Raw genomic sequence first — 23,170 nt, forward strand, 5'->3', positions numbered from 1 at the left:
GGGAGAAAGAAGAAAAAGAAAAAAAAACACAAGGGCACAATGTGAATTTCCAAGAACATCCGAGAATTGCTCTGGAGCTCAGAATAGCGAGGTAATCTCGTCTTCCACTGCTTGTGATGGCCCCTGCAGGGCTTGCGTGTGTGTCTATGTGCATGTATGTGTGCGCATTATGTGCTTCATGACGGGCCTCTGACACCCCATTGGTCAGATTGGTCCAACCTCGAAGCAGCCGTCACATCACCTGAGCGCTCCGCAGCTTCGGCCCCACCTCCCATATTTATTACGACCATTTCTAATTTCAACTTTCAATTTTTGCCTCCGTCTTCCAGTCAATTTGCAACTAAATTACATCCCTGCAAACGGAGATGAGGCGATTGTCAGACAAGGGGCTGCAAACACATTTACAATGCGGCGGGGGAAAGAGCCCACAGATCACCATTGATTACTGTCATATTGAATGTAAATGTTTGTTTGTGTAGTGTGTGTGTGCGCATGTGTGTGTGCAACATAAATATCTGTCCTTCCAGTTTAGATTTGTCTTCGACCTTGTGCTTTCATCAACACTCATGACACTGGTGCGGAGAAAAACAGTTGGTTAACCTTGAATGTCGAGAGAGCAGTTCTCTCTACGGCCACTTAGGAGCTCTAAATGGCAACTCTGCAAATCTGAATAATGAAGTTTCTTTTTTAAGTCATGGTAGAGTATCATCCAAGGATATAATCACCTGCAACACAAATTAATACAAAAGACAGAACAATCCAAACCCTAAACTATAAAATGACGAGAACGCCAAAATATCACTCTGCCTGTATTTATTGCAGCTCCATATTGTTGCCTTCACTAGTGCTAAAATATTTAGAGAGTAATAATTGGACAGAGCAGGATTGAGGACAAGACAGTAGACTCTCCTCTCATTTTCCTTTGTCTCCAAGTCTGCGCCCTACACTTAATGACTGTGTCCTTTTTCTCTCCTCCTCCCGGTTCTTTCCCCTCCCTTCCCACCTTCCCTCCATCCCTTCATCTTTAGGTGGGCTCCACCAGCTGCAGCCCAGTGAAGCGGAGGGGCAGAATAAACCTGACACCCCCCTCCCCCTCCACCAATGACAAATGTCTGCATGCAGCAGGACCTTGCTTGATTAGATAAATCAAAAGGTGATTTATGACACTCAACCCCTTTTGCATTGCAGGGGGAGAGAGCAGCACACTCGCCACCCATCTTTATTTGCAACTGTCAATGGTGTTTAGGGAGCCGCGTATACACACACTTATATACACGCAAGTGGGCACTCGGATGGAGAGAAGTACAGAGCAACGGAGGGAGAGTCAGAGAAATGTAGAGAAACAGAGGCAAGAACAAAAAGAAAAAAAGACAGAGAGGGATATAGAAGCCCATACCTTTAAATACCTCGGAATATTTCTGTCCCACTTGTTCCTCAAAAGGCAGGAAGACGGGCAATACCATCATAGCTAATGCTTTCCACGTGGATCTATTTTAGAATCTGCCCTTTTGTGTCGTAAACGGTGAGACGTTGTGTGGAAAATTAACCAAGCAAATGAGATTTTCACACAAACAAGCATCATCCTTATATCCCGCCAACTGTTTATGACTTTATGTGAACTACAACTTGGAGCAGGTCCATTGCAATTTTTTCTTTCCTTTTTTTTCCCCTTCTTTCTTTTACAAGCTGCTTTCAATTCCTGACTTTTTCATTTCATGAAATTAAAGAAAAGGCCCACAAACATATAGCAGAGAGTGGGGGTAGATGGTGTGTGGGGGGGGGGGGGGGGGGGGGGGGGGAGCTGGGGCTGTCAATTAAGAGGGAGCAGGTTGGGTGGCGGCAGCTTGGATTTAGTATTCAATTTAGCTGTCCTGAGCCCTGGCAGACTGGCTAAGGTTACGGAGTAGTAAATCTAGGAGGGAGAGTTGGTCAAAACAGGCAAGGGAGGGCCGGCCAGCATGATTTACTGGCCTACTGCTCTGAGGTTACGCATTAGGCTGACCTCCGGTCACCTGATAACATTACAGCAACACACTCTGAACCCCAAACTCCCACTGAAGCACTCAGCAGGGCCCGGTCTAGCCGGAGGGAGGTGGAGAGAGAGACAGGGAGATGTAAAGAGGGAAATACATAGTCAGATGGAGAGGAAGAGAAATGCTGTTATACAGCAGCTGTCTTGTAGTTTGTGTTTTTAATGACTCGGCCTCCTTTCTCTTCCATCTCCAGCTTGTGTTCTAATGAGAGATAAATATGAGCACGGCCTTGTCACATTTGACAAATCATCTGAGACGTTCAACAAGCTGTCATTACACAGAAAACACACATGCCGTACATGCACAAAAGAGTCGCTGCAGGCTTGTTATTAAACATGCTAATGTCTTTAATATATTTTAATCTCATTTTAGAGAGACGGCAAACGAGCACAGCTTCCATCTCAAGTTCGGCAAATTTGCAAGATGCATGCAAATAAAGATAAATAAATAAATATTCTGAATGGGAACAAGCCAATACGGAATATTTAACATCCGATCTTGTTTGCATGTGATTCCATTTTGTCCGCCCCTTATCTGCACAGTTCAAAAATTGTACATGAAATTAATACATATAATTTGACTGTAGTAACAATGAGTCATTTCTTTGCTAATTTGAAGCAGGTAGAGATCTGTAATTTCCTTAGGCTGCCTGACAGGCTCATTTCCATGCCGGGGCCTTTGTTTAGTTGGTTATTTATAAGAAGTGGGCCCCTGAGCTACGGTGGCGACATGCACCATCTACACGCACAGCACAAAGCTATCTGGAAGTAATCCACATCAGGGACATTTGCATGGAAAATGTAACATGGATTATAATTAATCTAAAGTGACATGGGATTATAAAAGACAATGTAAATGAAGCACGGGGGAAAAAAGCTCTTACTGTCTTTCCTTGCCCCTCCCCCCTGTATCTCTGTGTCTCTCTTCCCCTCTCTATCTATCTGCCCCTCTTTGTTTAAAGGATCTTGGTCTTGGAGATGAAGTGTGCAAACACACTGCTCACTTGGTCACACTGTAATCCCTTCCCTGGAGATCTCCATACGGACCCCCAACCCCCCCCAAAACACGCGCACTCATACACGCACTCACACACATGCCAGATCAGAACGTTTCAAGCTTGCCAGAGATTTGGGGCTGAGGAAGGAGATGCTAAATCGTACTACTTTAAGCTGGAAAAAGGAGAAAAACAAGGCCCTGTCTCTGATGATAACCCTAGCATAACAACACGCTGACACACCAGGCTCCCTTTTGCATTTTCTGGCATTTGACTTTCTTAAACCGCCTTTAATCCAAATGCAAAATAAAACACCCCTAGCAATATTACATCTGGTTTTTTCGAGCCAAACTTGCAGCTGACCCCAAGGTGATTCCTCGAACAAATTATTTCCCCCGAAAAATAAAAGGGATACAGCGCTGCTTTATTAAATAGATTCCTGGCATCTGATAAACTACACTTGGGGACGCACACATACGTAAGCACACTTTAAAGTAGGAGGGACCCGGAGACTTTTCTTCATTTTTTATATATATATATATGTGTGTGCCGTGGTGTTAAATGACGCTGGCGGTAATATGCGGCGGTAAATGCATGGATGGTGGTTCCCCGCCAGTCCGTCAGACAGGCCTGTCAGAGAGATAGAGCTGAAAGATAGATGACTAGCTAAACTAATAGGCCCCAGCCTCACTCAGCTCTCCTTCTGCCTCATTGAGCCTCACATTATGGAGCTAGGTATGGCATGCTAGGAAGAGGAGGTGGGGAGGGAGTTGGAGATGGATAGGTGGGAGTAGGAAGGTGTGTGCATGTGTGAGTTTTGTGGGAGGGGGGAGGGGGTTGAGGGAGTGAGCGGGGTAGGGGAGAAGAGACATTAGTAGAGGGAGAAAGAATGAGAGAGAGAACCCCATGCAATGACAGAGAAAAAAAAAGGAGAGTGAGACCCCATGCAATATTCATCCCCAGCCATGGATTTCCATCTCATACATAAAAAGACCATATGAATTCTTATTTGGGTAAATCAAATCTAACAAAGCCAGGGCTATCCCGACCACAGCCTCGCAGCGGAGGCATTATGTGCTCCCTACCTCGCCCAAAATAACAAAAACACCAAGCCGCCTTGTACAGATTGTTGCCCCTCCCTGCGTACAACGTCGCCATTCTTACAAACGGATAGACGGTTCTTTCTGTCTCGTGCTCTTTTTCTATCGGAGGTAATGCCGGGTGATAGGGTCACAGATTGGACAACAATTAAGGGATGGATTGAGACGGGGGAAAACCGGAGAGAAAGAAAAATGAAGGGAGGGTGCATGGGGGGGAAAAAACTAATTTAAGGGTTGCAAGGATGCGGTGCAATATTAGAAAAACATATACACAGTCCCCCCCATCTAATCCTGCGCTTATGAAAAATTAATATGTCATCGGAGAGGGCACAAGAACGAGAAAAGATTAATGCAAGGCGCTTATAAATTACAAGCACGCAAACTGATTTGATTAAAAAATAATCTGGGGCCTGGACATTGCTTGGTAATATCCCCAACACTCAACTTATCCCTCTCTCTCGTTCTCTCTGTTTTTTCTCTCTCCTTCTTTCCCACTCTCTCTCTCTCTCCCCCGTCTCTCTCTCTCGTTCTCTTTTTCTCGTTCTGTCAGATGGAAACGATTAAAGCAGGTCACATGGAGGCTAGTCAGCAGCATTCACATGTTACACACACGTTAGAACCTTATCTGGAGGCCGGAGAGAGATGAACGATAACTTAGAAAAGAAGGGAAGCATACGGTGTGTGTGTGTGTGTGTGTGTGTGTGTGTGTGTGTGTACAGTATGTGCGTGTACAGCGTGTGTGTGTGCGTTTGGACTTACGGTCAGTTCTCCTGCTGTCAGTCAAGTCTCGGTCGATGAGGTTGAGTCCAGGCCTGGAGGAAGAGCGAGGAGGTCTCTCACCGTCCTCAGCGGTATCTTCTGAAAATGCACAGAGAAAATGACTACGTTACCCATGATGCTCTTGAAAAACATTTCTGGCTGGGACACCACCAGCACCGAGATATCAGATATTGCTGTATCACATTTGAGTCATTCTGAGAATATTCCTGCTCGTACATGTTCAGTTAATCCCCACAAGCCCCCCTTTTTCTAAACAGACGTCGGGCTTACTCTAATGTACAGTATATCTTGCCAGCAAATAATGCGTCTGGTGACTGGAACACATGTTACGTTGAAAAAAGACCTGCCATGCTGCGTCTAGTGGTTGAAACACAATACATAGTGCCTGAAAGGAGGGAGGTTGTGAAATAACCAAATATGTCCTACGGGGAAACTATTTCAGTCATTTTGGTTCCCTCTCGACTTTAGGCATTTCAATTATAATATTGTATTTAAAGACAAGGCACTATCATTTATACTTACCCATATAGCTCCTTTTTAAATAATAATAATATTTTTTACTGCTCTTCAACATTTTCTAATTATTATTTCTTGTGAGACAAATATTTATTGACAGCATAGATTAAAAAATGAATTTAATTGTAGTCATGTAATCAATTGTATGAAAAAAATGAGCGATTCTACATTTTTGAATGAATAAAATACATAACAATATTCACAGTATGTTATAGCCCACACCCACTCACACCCAATCAAGTACAAAAGATCAAATTAAAATTAAAGACATTAGTGTGTAGGTGTTCAAGACAGTACGCTATATAGATATTGTGTCTATGTATTTCTGATACCTCATAAAAAAAAATAAGCACGGATGCACACACATGCACGGACACACAAAGCAAGACACACACGCAGCTCTGTACTATTAGCAGATTAGCCTGCCCATCTCTGAGAGTTCAGCCCCTTGTTTGATAATTCTGTGTATCTGCAGTGTTCTGCCAGTGGATTAAAGTGTGTGTGTGTATGTGTGTGTGTGTGTGTGTGTGTGTGTGTGTGTGTGTGTGTGTGTGTGTGTGTGTGTGTGTGTGTGTGTGTGTCGCCAACACTAATCCTAGCCGAGCCCGAGCGCTCCCTTTCATCCAGCCATCATTTGTCTCCGGCTGGGCTGATGTCACTTTGTAATGAATTTTGAGCAGTCTGAGAGAGGCCAGATAACCAGGCATGCACACACACACACACACCCACACACACACACACACCACACACACACACAAACACACACTCACATATATATATATAAACAGACATATATAGTAGTAGCCTTCTCCATCTCAGGGTAGCACACACAAACCCAGAATCAAACAGAAACTTGCACACAGACATCAAATCATACACACACACACACACACACAGACACACACACACACACACACACACACACACACACACACACAGAGCAAAACCGTTAAAAATTGCATGTCTTCTAAACGGGGGGAAGGGGGGTTTCTTTCACCACAAACCCTCACTCTGCCGGAGAATGAAACTGGTGTCTGTGTTCATGTGTGTTTGTGTGAGAGTGTGTAAAAGAGCTGCGCTCATCAATCCTGCACTGCCTTAATAACCATATTTTATAACATGCACACACACACACAGTCATATTCATAGAAATCAGGCAAAGGGTGCATTGAGGTCAGCTTGCATTTGCATACAATCACTTTGGCCATTGTATGACGAGCACAAGAGGTCTGCAAAACCCCCCTCGGAAACATGATATGATTAACCCCTTCACATACACTGGGGTGCACACACACACACACACACACACACACGCACACACACACGCACGCACGCACAACCAAAGACACAGACAGACACATAGACTAAGTGCTGGCGCCGTTGCTTTAAGCGCCAACACATTAAGTGGACATTATATACGGCATGAAATTTTCATGGCAGATGCTGGCATGTGATTGAGGATAAAATTGTGGTTGTGTGTGTGTGTGTTCGTATTCATGAACGCTGTTGTATTTTTCACATTTGCACATGCGTGTGAGCGCCGTATGCATTTTGCACACGTGTCTATTTCAAGGTGCGTGTGTGTGTGTGTGTGTGTGTGTGTGTGCTTGTGTGTGACAGACAGAGAGAGATACTGCACTCTGCTCCTGATGTTTTATTAATACGTCGGTGACAACGGGGATGAAATATCTCCTGTCAGCCAAGAGAGCCCGGGCTGCAGAAATTGCAATTTTCACTGCTGCTGCTGGAGCGTCCATCTTTGTATTTTAATTCACCCTACCTTATAGAGGGAAGGAGGAAGCTGTGTGTGTGTGTGTGTGTGTGTGTGTGTGTGTGTGTGTGTGTGTTGTGAGTTTGAAAGTCTTTCATCACTGGTTTATCTTTTCTCTATACTTGACTTTTGTGCGATGCCAAGGAAAAGCAAATGGCACAAATCGAACAGCATGTTTCACAGAAGAGTGAGAAAAGAAGGGGAGGGAGAAGGGTCAAAACAGGAACACAGAGAGAGAAAAATAAGCTCTCGAAGATCCCACATACTGCAAGGTCAGGACAATGTTTCAAAAGCAAGAATGGAAAAAATGTCAAAAAGCAGAAGAGGGAATAAAAAAAGAAGCGTGTTTTCATCTCACGTCATTGTCTGCCTTCATTCCTTTACTGCAGCATAGACGCACGTAAAAATGTGATATGTCACTGCTTTGATGGAAAGCAACTGCCTTTTGACAGGTTCATTGTCCATTTTTTTATTATATAATATTATCTCTATGAAGCTTTTAATTTAAATCACAAAATATTTTATTTTTATATTATTTTATGTGACTTTAAACAAAAATATACATAAACTACAACAAGTACGTGTTCATTATCACACATACAATCTCTTACATACTCAGATTAATCAGTGTAGCTTCTTAAAAAAACAAGCTTTATGAGTTTAAACTTTTTTTATACTGCTTGATTTGATGTTTGCAAGACATGATTGCAAATTTAATATTAGAAATTCGCTTTTTCTTAAACGTTCTTAAACACGTTTTCTTAAAGAACAAAAAGGAAAAGGAGGATATGGGTCTGGTGAAAGCAGTCAGAGACGTAGCGCTTGATCATGACATGACTGAACCACCATTTTAACTAACCTCTAGGGGGCAGTCTACCTGTAGCTAGATAGGACACAAGAGAATAGAAAGACAATGAACAGAGAGAGGAAAAGAGAGGGTGGAGGAGGGTGAAGAGTGGGTGAAGAAAGAAAAAGAAAGAGGAAAGGAGGGGTGATCATCTGGGCCTCATCAGCGTTTTTTTTTCACTCCTTTCCCCTTCTAGTCGGTTAGATCTGTGGTGAGTGTGTGTGCGTGTGTGTGTGTGTGTGTGTGCGTGTGTGTGTGTGTGCATACGGGGAATGTGTTTCCACACTGAGGACATTCCCAGACGATCTCTCTCAATACATCAGCACAGCGTCTGCCCTCTGACTGACCCTGACAGTTACACACCACATGAGTGTGTATGTGAGTGCGCGTGTGACTCTGTGTGTGTGTATGTTGAGTGTGTTTGGGTGGATGTGCGCCATTGATCAAGTGAGTGAGACATTGACTGCATGTGTTTGCATGTGAGTTGTCATGTGCAAGTGTGTGTGTGTGTGTGTGTGAGAAACAGAGAGAGACAGAGGAGAGGGTTCTGCGGCAGAGACTCTTAACCATCAACTTAATCGCTACCAGAGGACGCACGGAGCAAAAACTTTCGCAGTCACCTTCCACTGCCTTGTGCACGCCCGCACCCGCGCACACGCACACAAACACAGGGAGTGGGTCAGGGCGCGGAGGGTGTGTGATTTTGGCAGCCTGGTGGGAGCGTCTTTGATGTGGCTAGGTCGGAACATTAAAGCCGGCCGGTGAGCTTGAGCTAACCACAGACCCTGGGTCCTATTACCCTGCAACCAACACCAGCCTATATTTAACCGTTAGAGAGGAAGAATAATTAAGTGAGTCTTGATCAGGAATACAGCCAATCCAGTCTGGTTTTAGATTCAACTTATTAATTGGGAGCCAATGTAGCCAATTAGGTCCCCAGGATAAATAACGCTGTTGTTTGTCCAATAAAAAATAAACTCAACCTATTTGGTTGACATGACCTTAGAATTATTATCTTTATTACAGTTACTGCAAAATGTCACAGTCAGAAATAAAATAGCAAAGCACGTTTCAGACAGAAGCATGAGCAAGGGGAGAAAGATATATAGAAAGAGATGTTTGTAAAGAAAAAAATGGAAGAATAGACATATGGGAGATGGAGGCAATGGAGGATGTATTGAAAGTGTGTGTGTGTGTGTGTGTGTGTGTGTGCCCTCTAGCTGTATAATGACCTGCTCTGAGACCACTCGCTCCCTTTCCTGTCTCCCCCTAAGGGGCCATAACGGCCATGCCGGGTCATTATGTGCCCGGTGGAGGACTCAGTCGTACAGCGCACAACCATAGAGCAATGCCATGCGGAGGAACTGGACACAGAGGCACCAAAATGGCTGAATTCATTAGCTGCGCCGAGCTGTCTCTAATTTGCTTCCTTAGGGCTAGGATGGTGCTCATTAAAGGGGTAAAGGAGTAAAAAAAGAAAAAATACATTTTTTTTTACATTATTGTTTATCTTAAATCATAGACTATGAAAGCGAAGCATCAAGTGAAACGGTAATTGCTGCCAAAGAAAATATCATGAGAGATATATGAGAAATGCTTTAACTGCTAGACTGAGAACCTATTACGGTATAGCTGTTAGCACCCTATGTGCGACATCATTATGAGCGCTGTTGTGGTTTATGTCTAGAAATAATCATAAAGACTAGATATGGCATGTGTCCGGTGTGTCTGTGGTAGAAATGCAGCCTTAATGTTTTGCGTAACACCCATGACTGCCATGTCTCCCCCACTTAGCCGTGATGTTGACGCTGATTTCTTCCTACAACTCTGGTCATGTCCCTTGTGAGACCACGTGTGTGTGTGTGTGTGTGTGTGTGTGTGTGTGTGCGTGCGTGTGTGCGTGTGCATGTATATATAATATATATGTGAGGAATAGGGGGCCCTGTGATGTCACATTCCTGCGCCGCGCGTGGCTCTAGTTTGGCCTCTAGGTTTTAAAGGGGAAAGCTTTGAAACATTACACCATCCCACACAGTCGCAGCCACGCACACACGTGCACACACACACACACACATACACAGTCAAGGGCCAGTGGTAATACTGCCAGGGTAATAACCTTACAGACTTACTGATCTCCCTCCCTCCGGTTCTCTCACCCTCAAATCTTTATTTACCCTACTCTCCCTCTTTATCCCCCCTCTCTCCCCTCGTTCTCCCTGTACCTTTCCCCCCGAATTTCAGCGCGTTTAACAAGCATTTAGATCTTAACCAGATGTTGTTAATGTAGCATGTCTAAAATACTAAACATCAACCCAGCGGAGAGGGGCTACAGCTCCTGCACAGGGCCTGGGAATAACTGACTGACACACACGCACACGCACACACACACACCTGCGCTCGCTCACACACACCTACACACAAAACCCTCTGCACATAACGCACATTTACTCCCACACAGCGCTCAATGTATTTCATGCACAGAGGTCCACAGCCCACATGCCAACATGTAAACACACACACACCAGCACAAGCAAACACACGTGTTTCCATCCACACGCTCCAATCCGTCCACACCCGACCCACCCACTTATTGCTTAAAACACACGAGAACTTATTACGCCGGCGAAAAAAATATCAATTGTTTCAGGTCGGCTCTGAAAGCCAGACAATAGGATTGTCACATTTAATACGCTCCTGGTGTGAATGTCAATAAGTTGAACTGACAGAATAAGCTGAAAAAATGACTTTTGTGTAAAAAAATAAGGAAAAAATGCTTGAATCAGCAGCTCCAAATTTGCTTTGTTGTTGTCAATTACGACTTCCTGAGACACTTCATTGTATTTTCTTTCGCTCAAATTGCCCGCTCCGCTGTCTTGCAGGCGAGTAACAAAACACCTATTACTCTTTTGAAAAAAAAAGAAGAAAAAAAAAGAAAATCATATGAATAAACATAGCCAAGATTAAAGGCTTGCCGTGTCTTGCTTGCTGCGCAGACAGAAACTGTTGTTTTGTGTTAAGAGGGGTTTCATTTTCAATGCTGTGAGCACTTGGGAAGAGGGAGGGGGGGGATGTTAATGATTCTTTAATGGCAAATACAAAAGGGTTTTCACAGGACAAAAATATGGCTTCAAAAGGTTCAGTGGTGGAAAAAAACATTGCCAAAACACCTGGCCTTATACAATAGGCTAGCACGCCTACTGTACACCTCCACACGTGAGCGTGCGGGCACACACACACACACACACACACACACACACACACACACACACACACAGACACACACCTGCATCTTACACAACAGCCATATTGCATTTCGGCTGTTTGAATCACCTTAGGCTGAGTAGGTGAATTGAGGAGGCGGCACGGCAAGCTTACTGAGGGATTTAGGAATAATTTGAAACGAAGATTCCTCTCCTCTGTTTCATCTCCCCCCGTCCCTTTCTCTATTTTCTGCTTTTCCTGGTCTTTTATGAATCCTCGGCCCAATATTTATCTAGCCCTGATTATAAACATCTGGCCGATGGGGCAGCCACAAAACACACAAACACACACACACACGCACACACAGACACATTCAGAGAGTCACACACATAGTGGAAATATCACACACGCTCACCAACATGACCCTGTCAGTTCCAGACCGGAGGGCAGAAGGAGGGGGGGGGACAGAAAGTCAGAGAGAAAGTCTGACCAGACAGAGACAGAGAACTAGAAGCTGAGGGTTAATGGCCTTCCCATCTCTGTGATAAGAATTCATTCTGTTCTATTACCAGCACTTATCTACAGAGGCTGCTGTCTTTCCCCGCTCTCTCCCTCAAAACACACACACACACACACACACACACACACACAAGGACACGCACACACAGCGAGGGTCCGAGATCGATATATGAACCTAATGAAGAAAGCAGCTGTTTCTCGGCATACCTGCTCAACTCTATCAGCCCAACAAGATCTCCCTGCAGTATTCATATGTCCATCCATCCATCCATTTACCTATCCGCCTATCTATCCATCTGTCCGTCTATTTTTATATCTTTTCACACAGCTATCCATCTGTATATCCATCCGCTATCTGTCCATCCATCACTACACTGGTAAACAAAGATACCAGGATAGATATAGTTTCCAATCGAGCAGACTGGTCCTTGTCATGTATTCGAGGTTTTATTTATTTTCCGAGAACTAATACGAGGCAGGGAATCAGGGAATCTAATAAAATGGCTGCCGTGGTTTCAGAGAATGGCTGTGTGTGTGTGTGTGTCTGTGTCTATGCTTAAAATAGGGCTGTGACGGGCAGTGGCCAAATGGATAATGCTTAAACAGATCTTTATCCTATTGGGCTACTGTCCCGTTTTTAGCTGCATAAAAAACATCTGCTTTCAGAGTCACCAAAAGAAAGACTGTAATCCTGGATGGAAATCAAAGAAAAGATTTAAGTAGATAGAAAGGACTGATAAAAAAAAAAAAAATGGTTATGAGATGGTGAAATGTTTATGGGTGTGTATCTTTTATCATTTAATTTCTTCAAAATTAGATTCAGCAGAACAGAAGTATGAACCCTTATTTTAAGAATGTCACAGTGATTATATATCAACATGTTTTGTATGCATGCTGTATTCAATACGTAGTTATTAGCCAGGATGTTTGTGTGAATAAAGAACTATGACAAGAAATTACTTCAGGTTTTCCATTCGTTGCAATGCTTTTCTATGACTGCATGTCTTATTGATGGGAGATGCGGTGGAGTCTGGAGCGCCACATAGCAGCCATTAGCACATAGCAATTTCATACACTTACAATAAGTCCGTGTGACATGTCTTACATGTGCACCGTCAGGGCCTTATTATGTGTTGAGGTCAGGGAGGATGGCAGGACTCTTCAACATAAGAAGAATAGAGTCGTGGAAGAAAAAGAAAAATAACTTCAAGCCCAAATATTCATTAGGTTGCTCAGAATCATCTCCAAAAGGGACCACATGGAACCTGTAATACATGGCCGTTGGGCACGGGCACACACACACACACACACACACACACACACACACACACACACACACACACACACACACACACACACACACACACACACACACACACACACACACACACACACACACACACACACACACACACACACACACACACACACACACAGACCTGGAGCAACTGCCCCGGAGATGGTATTCGCAGACGGTTACAAATAAGGAGTGTTGGCTTTCCTCTGACTTTCCCCAAAAAATGCAAAAAATGTCCATTTCATTACTGGCTAAACAATGTCATATGGGCCCCCACTGGCCCTAATAGAAGCAGACAAAGACAGAGCAGCACACATATGCTTCGAATAAATCAGATTACTGAGGGGGAGTGGGGGAGAGAAAGAGTGAGAGAAAGAGGGAAAGAAAGAAAGACACCGCCAGACACTTAGAGGATTGACAATATTCCCTTTTCTTGCTACCTCCACCCCCTCCCTTTCCCCTTCCCTTCACTTTCTTAACCCCCCACCCCCCCACCCCCAGCGGGATCTGTTTTAGATTTGAGCCAGTGCTAGAGCCATATCTCTACCTTATCTCTGCTAGCCGTCAGAAAACAGAAAGCTCCATGTTTCCATGCATTAGACTCCCGGCCCCTGACACACCACTTGAAAATCTCACAGCCCCTCAAAATGGTTGAGCAGGAAAATAAAAAGCAATGATATAATTTAATCAAATGAAATGCAGGTTACCAGGTTGCATGGATATCATTTTTTTGAAGTGTGCTCCGATACTGTGTCATATCAAAGAAAATGTCAGCCGTGAAAATTATGGAAATGCATTTGGGCATTGTGACAACAAATGTCACCAGATATCCCCCAAAATGAGATCACTCTTTGGCAACCACAAAGCTTCATTAACTGTATTTGAAAAGCCATCAGAGTTTGAGGGGCTGTGACATTTTCCATCCCCTGACCACCTCTGGGAATCGAACCCCATGAAGATGTCCCGTTGTGTTTCTGGCTCCAATTATGCCAAAGCGCTGCTCTGACGACTGTAAAGGGAAGTATTGATTCTCCTTAAAGTTGTAACAAAAAAAAAAAAGGGCAGAGAAAAAAAAGTGTAGACAGGGTGGGGAATATGTTAACAATTTGAAGAAAAAAGGAAAAATCAATATTCAAATGACTCCTTATATTGATTTATAATTAAGTCTTAATTGCGGCTAAGGCTCGGACTTTCAAACTGCCGTATGACGTTAGCCGGGAAAGAAGATAGGGGAACATTATTGATACACTTTAACAGTGGTGGTCGCCCAGACATTGATTCAGCCGTTTTGCGGTGCCTTTGGCATGCTCTGAGGATCTAAATGCATGCGCATTTGAGGAAACACACACACACACACACACTCTCACATACACACATTACTGAGAAAAAGATGCACATAAACTTCCATGCACAAACAAATACACACACCTAAGTGAACTAACACAGCATAATTAACCTTCATCCGGGAAAAGTCAGGGCTGCCTTATCTGCAAACTTAGACTGTGCATGTGCATGTGTGTGTGTGTGTGTGTGTGTGTGTGTGTGTGTGTGTGTGTGTACATGTTGTAATTACACCATTAGGTGTGGAACTGATTGACTTCAGATGGGGTTGGTGGAGGTATTATTCTGGACAAAATAAGTGAGTGAAAGGAATGTGTGAGTGTGAAATGTATGCTTATTTAAGCTTACGTGCCGATGTTTATGTCCCACGGTATTTATTTGTGCTCCCCGTGTGTGTGTGTATGTGTGTGTTTGTCCCTTCATGTGTTCCAACACATGTGGCAATGTGTGAGCGTGTGCTCCTGTTCAAATGTGTGTGTGTGTTTGTCCCCACGGGCCTAATCAGGTATCAGATACCTTTTGTTTTGGGAGCTCATTGATGGATGAAATCTTTATCTGTGCTATTGATCAGAGGGGCGCAGGTCCTAAACTGTCTGTCTAGCTGCCTGCCTGCTCCGGCTCTAACAAGATTGCCAGGGCCGAGTATATCAGTTAACATTTAATCAATGGCAGCTTAAGACACTGGGGCTAAGGGAAAGAAGCCCACCGCTTCAGCCCCCTGCCCCAAACCATTACCCAAGATTGAACGGGAACTACACGTGTGTGTGTGTGTGTGTGTGTGTGTATGGGGGGGGTTCCAGATGATTACAAGGGATTGGGCCTGGTTGATCACATGTCTTCAGGGGACAGAGGTGTGAGTGTGTGTGCACTTTTGCGTCAGTGTTTACAGGCATGCAAGTGCAGCCTTGTCGATACATGTTAATACGTCAAAAACGCCAGAGGGGGTGGTACGGGTTACGCTGCCCGCGCTGCTCGGAAGAAAATACGAAAGCTGAACGAAGTGAATGATGTGTTCCAAATACAAAATTGCCATTTAAATCAAGTGTCGGCTTCAGATTGAACATGCCTGTGTGAAAACACACACACACACACACACTGCGCTGGAAAGATATGACATATCAGGCAATGTGTGATTTCTTTTTTTTTTTTTTTCGCCTAGCTTGCAAAAAAAAACCTGATGGTAAAATGCAAAAGAGGAGAGTCAGCAAGAAAGAAATATGATCAGTTAGACTTTTTTTTATTGCTTTTTCTTTTACCATCAGCTCATCTTACTGTAAATGAAACCCCATCAGATCTAAGAGGCTGATCCTTCGTCCCCCATCTCCAATCTTTTCTTCCAATTTCTTCTACATGCTATCGCTGGATCTCATCATCATCAAATGTCATTTTGAGAGAACTAAAGATGCACTTACAGTATTTGCCTATGCACTGTGTGTGTGTGTGTGTGTGTGTGTGTGTGTGTGTGTGTGTGTGTGTGTGTGAGTGAGGTTCTGAATGATTGTGTCCGTGTGAATATGTGTGTGTTTGTCAGGGGGTTGCTCTGATGGGGGAAGCCCCTCTCACGTCCCTGCCTTTCGCCCAAAGCCTGGGAGATTCCCACCACCAAAAATCAATGTGTGTGAGAGCATATGTGCGCCTGTGTGTGTGTGTGTGTCAAGTTTTGTAAGACAAATCTCTCCAGTGTGCGCCGCTTTAGTGCTATTGAACCAGGCTTCGATCACTCGGCCACTGTGAATAATGCAAGGGAGGCTACTGCTCACTTACAGCACAGGATGCTTGCGTGTGTGTGTGTGTGTGTGTGTGTGTGGAAGCATGGTCCTTTTTTCCTTCTTGCAAATGCAACAGGGCAGTTCTTCGACGTTCCTCCACTTGGCCCTCTTAATCTCATGTCAGATACAGGAACTCCCACATTGATACTGTCTCTGACTGTGTGTGTGTGTGTGTCTGTGTGTGTGTGTGTGTGTGTACGCTGGAGGCTCCTACAGTAGATGGGAATAGCTTAACTCAAGCAGACAGCTCAGGCCTGCACTTTGACACACCCTGACTCATTACATACAGCCGGCACACAGAGGAATATTGTCATTAAAAAAGACAATTAGATATGAAGTCAGGGGAGCATCACTTACCCACACATGGACACACACGCCTGCAAACACACAGCGCAGGAAATATAGGTGAACTCGTCTTCATATCCCCAGGTATATGAAGCGAAGATATTAATAATCAGGATGTTAAGGAGTAATTAAAATGATTCCAAATGATGTGTGTGTGTGTGTGTGTGTGTGTGTGTTTCTGTTAATTAAGCTGAATGATTTGATATGACACAAACCGTAATGCTTTAATGGTGTCCTATACTTGATGTGGCTGGAGGGGATGACAGTTGATAAGGCTATAGGGAGAGACAGGGCGAGCCACACTCACGCACAAAAACAGATGCAACTACTCATTGGCCCTGCCTTAGAGGAGCATCTCTTCTTTAGACATAATTATCTGTGTCATCACTTATGAGGCAATTAAACAAACATCAGTTCCGATTTCCTTTCCCTCCGTCTCTCCTCTCTTCTTATTCCACCTCCTCATCTTCTTTCCTCCTGCCATCTGCGCTCCCATCGCCTCTCCTCTGCTCTTTTTTTTATTTTTTTATTTAATCTACTCCTTGCTCCTCTCTCCTCTCCTCTCCCTCTGCTCCTCTTCCTCCCCTCCAGTGTGACTCCAGACAAGGTTTCAATTTCAGCATGCTGATTGTCTCATTGCCGACTCTATGCATGTCTAACACTTACTGGCACTCTGGGGACCGGCAATACACACCATAGAATGCCTATTACACTCCCACACGTTCCTGGTGAGTGTCTGTGTTTGTGTGTGTGCGTGTGTGTGTGTGTGTGTGTGTGTGTTTGTGTGCAAGAGGTGATGAGGGTGTAAAATGCCTATTACGCTGAGAGTCTGGTCTCTCTTACACTGGAGAGAATTCTCTGGCGCCTAAAAAGCAGAAAATTGCAACGCTCCTCTTCCTCACTCCCCATTAACCTGCTTTTGAAACAAAAGCCTGACCAAGGTGTGTGTGTGTGTGTGTGTGTGTGTGTGTGTGTGTGTGTGTGTGTGTGTGTGTGTGTGTGTGTGTGTGTATCCATGCCTATTAGCCTTATGTGCCATCATGGGTAAAGCACCTCGTGGGCTCAGCCAAGTAAAAACACCAGTGTCTTTTCTGCATATACCTTACGTTCTCTTTGTTTTGGATTTTATGTTGCTTTTTTATTTTATTTTTTATCTCTACTTTTGCATAGCAACACCTTCTCTTCACCATGATTTTGTCGCTCTATTCAGTCACAAAAATGTATATTTCTAAAGCCCCAAAATGAAGTTGTCATTCATGTATTCCTTCTTTTCCTCCATCCTCAATAAAAAAAATAGAACTCCGAAGTGACTAAAGCAGCAGGCATATTTGTCTAATTTGCACAAAGACATCCACATCAAAGCACAAATCAAGACCCAGGCTCACTCAATGGGTTTGTATCAGTCTATCCATTTCTCGTTCTTTTTTTCTTCCGGCATCCTTTTCCCTCTCTCTGTCACATTCCTCTTTCTCTCTGTATTTCCAGAGTATTATTAGGACATGATAAAAGCGAAAGAGATGTCATGACATGAGACCCCCTGTTAGCATTAGGAGGTGGGAGAGAGAACGAACGAGAGAACTAGAGGGGGGGGGAAAGGGAGAGAAAAAGATGAAAGAGATTTGTCTGGAAATTAGTGCTCACAAGGCATTGATTCTCTGCTTTAATCTCACACAGTGTGCTCAAATTTCCTATTAGGGAGATGAAGAAAAGGAGAGAGCGGGAGATGGGTCTTATTCACATAGGTGGGGAGGTGAAACTTGGCATGTCTCTCAGTGGTTCTGGGTAGACATACCATTTCCCTTATTCTGGAAAGAGAAGTGATGTCCAGAATCTTTCATATTGTTTCATTTACATGTGCTGTCTAGCTTTAAGGCTATACGTCTGCTGTAAGTAAACACTGGAGGGGAAAAGCTATTGCTACTGAACCGCTGGAGGGTCATATAGACACACACACACACACACGACAAGCCACTGACAGCTGCTATAGCTGCAAAGCTTCCTCCGGTTAGCGACGATTAGCCTTCGCTATAGGTAATCAATAGCAGCTATCAATTCCATACCTCCCACTGATGGATGAGGTAAAGGAAACAGAGGGGACGGCGAGGAAGAAGGGAGCAACGGGAGGACGGAATGGCAGAAAATCTACCTGACACTACCACTTCTTAACGTAATGTTCCTGCTCTCGTCTTTGTGTGAGTGAGTGTGAATATGGGCTGCCTTAAATGTCCATCTGTGAATTGTATCATCGTGGTCAGAGATTAGTGGCTGCTTGAACCCAGCGAGCGTATTGCCTGGTTACCGCGGCTCCGGCTCAACACAACCCTCCTTCCATCACCGGATTGTTTGTCTTAATGCTGTGTGACACGGCCCATTGTTTTGTCCATCTGTGGTTAAGAGTCAATGGACAGAGGGTGTATGAGGGGATCGGGGGAGAGAAAAGAAAGGAGGTGAGGGAGAAGAAAAAAAAAAAGAAGAGCAGGGGTGAAAAAGGAAGGGGGGGAAGAGGGCAGGAGAAAAAAGTAAAGAAACAAGATGGGGACAAGATGTAAAAAAGAATATTGAAAGAGAGTGAGAGCAGGCGAAAACATGCAATAACCCTGTTCGTTCAATATGCTCCTCGGACTTCACATTCACCACTTCCTTTTCCAGGACCTTCCAGACGCTTTCAGTTCCATATGGAGCGGGGCCCTAAGCTCTTTGTGATATCACCGACGTGAGAGACGCCCTGGCCCTGTGACGCCAGTCCCCTCTTCAAAGGGTTAAGTCATATTTAGTATGCGTCCTCATAGCCCCACGGCTTTGTATTGTAAATAAGACTAATGTGGCATTGGTCAGGTATGCTAATTCAGATAATCAGCGCAATTTCTGCAAATTATAACTGTCAGTGTGGTGGGCACAGAACCTTGGCGGAAAACATGAGGGAACAATTTAGCACGAGTAATACCCCTCCACCAAAGAGCTGCTCAACTCAAAGAAAAACAATCGGCCTGAGCCCATACCGCCCCGACACACCATTTCAAAAATAGTTTATGGTGAACGAGGCTCATTTTTTTCTGAGGCGCAAGTCAGCCTGCTGCCCTTTTTTTTCCTATGTGCACACACAGACCGCAAAGTAATTATAATTCACTTGGATGGAATTATTCAAAAAATGACCACATCTTTTACTCCCTCAGCCGTAGAGAATATGGTTTTGGGAAATTTGGGGTAAATTGCTACTTGCCGAAAATATAATAATATACATATATGAATGCGTCTTATTTTGATTTGACAAATGATTTAAAACGTAGTGTATTGTCTCGAGCTAAATGTACAGCAATAAAAAAACGACATACTTCACAAAAATCCTCTTGGGTAACATCACATCACTCTCATCAGAATAGTTCTTCCCGGGAACCGCCGTTGGGCACATAAAACAACATTCCAAGTTTTTATTATGCGAGGAACAGATCTCGCCTGACTGAAATCTGTGGACTTTACCTTTTATGTAAGTAACTTCCTGTTTGACAGTAAACGAGAATGAAAAGGTCACGAATAATTCATTAACTGTAGGCAATCAGCTGTTTGTAAGCAAATCAATATGAAATATAATTGGCTGCCTTAACCTATTAAACTTCTAATCTAAACATAGATATGGATGCATGCATAATAGGGGACGCAACACAAACTAACAGTAACTAAAAGAGGACAAAATTGTCCTTTGATGAGAAAGTCAATCGGTCTCACCTTCCTGACTTGAAAAAGAAAATGGCTACCGCTGTGCTAACTCCAGCGGTTTGCTAGATCTGGGTGTGTGTTGCATCCTTTCTCTTCGGCCATCCGTGAATGTTTATGTAATGGCCACAAATTACTGAGACAAACCCTGGAAATAGACTTCTGTCTGAGGAGAGACCTTCTTAAAAAAAAAAAGAAGACAACCGCCGGAATGGCGAAACCGCCCCCACTACCCAGAGGGAAAAAAAGTATAAGATGAAGTGAAGTGAAAGTGAGGGAGGAGGGAAAACCTAATACCTCAAAAAGATGCCTCGGTGTCATCACATCGAAATGCTCTTTGGGAAACAAGCAAAGCCCTTTCCCACATCGAAAATTGAATGATCGTTTTCGGTGCTTTGACTCAGTTTAGACGCATACAGTTTGGGTTGGGGAAATTGAAAACATGCGATGTTGGCGCACTCGGGAAACAGGAAAGATGGCACACTTGCTCTCTGCCCATGGTCCACCACTTCCTGCTGGAAGCACAAGCCCATCTAGGGACAATACGTGTCCATTAGGCTCCGTTTTTTAGCCTACAGCTGCTATCTAAATGGTTAGCACAGCAACACTAATTTGACTAGAACCAAAAATGACCCAGAGCCTTATCACTCAGAGAAAACAAAAGGCTCTGGATACACACACGCATGGACACACTCACACACACACACTCATACACCCACACGATAAAAGTGTTGTCGGTCTCTCTAAGTCAGAAGAGGTCTTTTGTTTAAAAGGGGGACTCAGACAAAGAGCGTCCTCTCCCTCCCTCTTTAATGCATGTTGGATGGTGGCGGTGGGGGGTGTATCGAGGGATGGAGATGTGTGGGTGGTGGGGTGGTGGAGGGATGGATGACAGGCCGGGCTCTCAGAAATAATTACCTCCATAAGATCCCACCTCCCCTTCCTTTTTTTTTTTTTGGTGAGGGACAGAGGGAACGGAAGGGGAAACAAATGACAGAAAGAAAAGTATGCAGAAAGGGCCCTAGTGTTTCTGCTTGGTCTGGCTTATGAGGAGATTTACACATGATGGAGCACAGGGCTAGTGGACAAGGATACACAGAGAAAAACACATGCCTCCTCAAAGTGTTCTCTATGGCTGAACAAATGGTCAAATGGTTGAGGCAGAGGCAGCAACAGAGACACAGTCAGAGGGAGAGAGAAAAAAAATCCCTGTAACAACTAACCTTCAGAGACTGTCTCCAAATGTCCAGCTAAACAAATTGTTCAAGTTATAAAATCGATGATGGAATACCCGTGACTGGCAATCTGTCATATTTTTCTTGTTCTGCTTGGATTTTACTAAACAGCTCCATTCAGTGGGTAACTTCATTACGCAGTAAAAAGGGCACCAAAAAAAAAAATCTAATTTCTCTAACAACTTCTGGACGACCCACAAAGCAAAATGGCCTCCGAGTCCTCCATGTTGAGGAGGCAATTCATTTATGCTCGCTCTTCTGATGCAAACTGGCATTTTTTGATAAACTCAATTTTCTCGAACACTTTTAATTGTACACAGACACGAGTGATTTATCTCAGCAACGTGGGCACAGAGGGCTCGTTGTCTCCGAAGGACGCAGCTGAAAGATCATATTAAAAAAAAAAGTTTTTGCCGTACAGTCAGCGAGAGTTAGTGTCTGCACATGCACATGGAGATAAGCGCATACACACACACACACACATCACTCTTTCTTCACAGTGGTGTTTACCTAGTGTAAGGGATGAGACCTGGGCCCGAGTTCGGGGAATTACAGACTCAAAAGGAACAAAGAGGGAATGGTTCTCAAATAAACATGCAGCAGGAAACACATGTATTGACACGCACACAATGCAGTCAAAGTGTTCCTTATACACTCCTGTCTTTGTTAAAAACACCTATACCCTTGCGGTGCGTCTCTGCAGTACTGTATCCTTAATTAGGCCATAAAATCAGCATCAAAATTGTTTAATGAAAGCCATTCACGTGTACATAAAGTCCAGAGCATTAGAACTCTTATTCCCAAATGGGCCTATAATTATCTGGCTCAGTGCCAGGTCCCAGGCTTTAAGAGAAAGATACCGGTCAGCACTTAAATTAATCTTTTTCATACCAGTCTCTAATGAACAGAAAGTGCTCGAGTCAGGAGTTGTAGCCCCAGAAAACTAACAGCACGCATACACAAGCACGTACACACACAAATAGAGGGTCCTTAAACCAAACACTGGCTGGAAATGTTGCCTACTATAGAGCCTTTTCCATCAGTGAAAACATTCACATCATCTATCACTATAGGAGTCCAAAGCAGCTATAACATACATCTTCCTATATAACATAACCTTCTGTTGCATGTTTGCAAAAACCACAAAGGGCTCAGCGTAAAAAAGGCAGTTAAAAATACACTTTTTTAAACACACGTTTAAAAACTCTATTCGACAGAACTATAGAACAAGAATATAACCCTGATTTACTACATTAACTTGTGTTTGATCTGTGGCTGAAACACCGTTACTCCCCCCTCTGCCTACACCTGCCAAATGTGTATGGTCTACAAGGAAATACCTTTGAAACATTGAGCATGTACCTTGTGAAAGAATACTGTTGTTCACTAAAAAATTATATAGAGCGGGCAAAAGGAGGGCATCCAAAAAAGTGGCTTAGCATTTTGGACGCCGTCAGCGTCCGCTTAAGCTTTGCACTAGCTTCCTTAATGGAAATTCACCATGCGGCATCAAACCAAGGTATAAAACGAGGGCCCGAACAACAAATATGGTGTGTTTTAAGAGCGGAACATTTGAAATAGGTGCAGCGGGTGAATATTGCGTTTGACAGGTTTAAAACCTCAGTTGTGCTCACTGGTTTGGGATGTAAAAAAAAGAGGAAAAAGAAAATGTGTTCTGGATTTTTTTTTAAAAATGGACAGGAGTGGTAGA

The 23,170-nt window shown here is 43.8% G+C and overlaps 1 protein-coding gene across 3 annotated transcripts in view; it reads right to left on the bottom strand.

Moving 5' to 3' along the window:
• The window catches only part of zfhx4 (zinc finger homeobox 4), an 83,566-nt gene that overhangs the window by 13,732 nt on the left and 46,664 nt on the right, over positions 1-23,170 (bottom strand). For all 3 annotated transcript variants that reach the window (XM_084033891.1, XM_084033890.1, XM_084033892.1), the window contains exon 7: positions 4,887-4,985. In XM_084033891.1, coding sequence (XP_083890017.1) covers positions 4,887-4,985 — 99 coding nt within the window. The remainder of the gene's footprint in view (positions 1-4,886; positions 4,986-23,170) is intronic.

The sequence above is a fragment of the Eutrigla gurnardus genome, assembly GCF_963514095.1.
Source record: "Eutrigla gurnardus genome assembly, chromosome: 18".
NCBI lineage: Eukaryota > Metazoa > Chordata > Actinopteri > Perciformes > Triglidae > Eutrigla > Eutrigla gurnardus.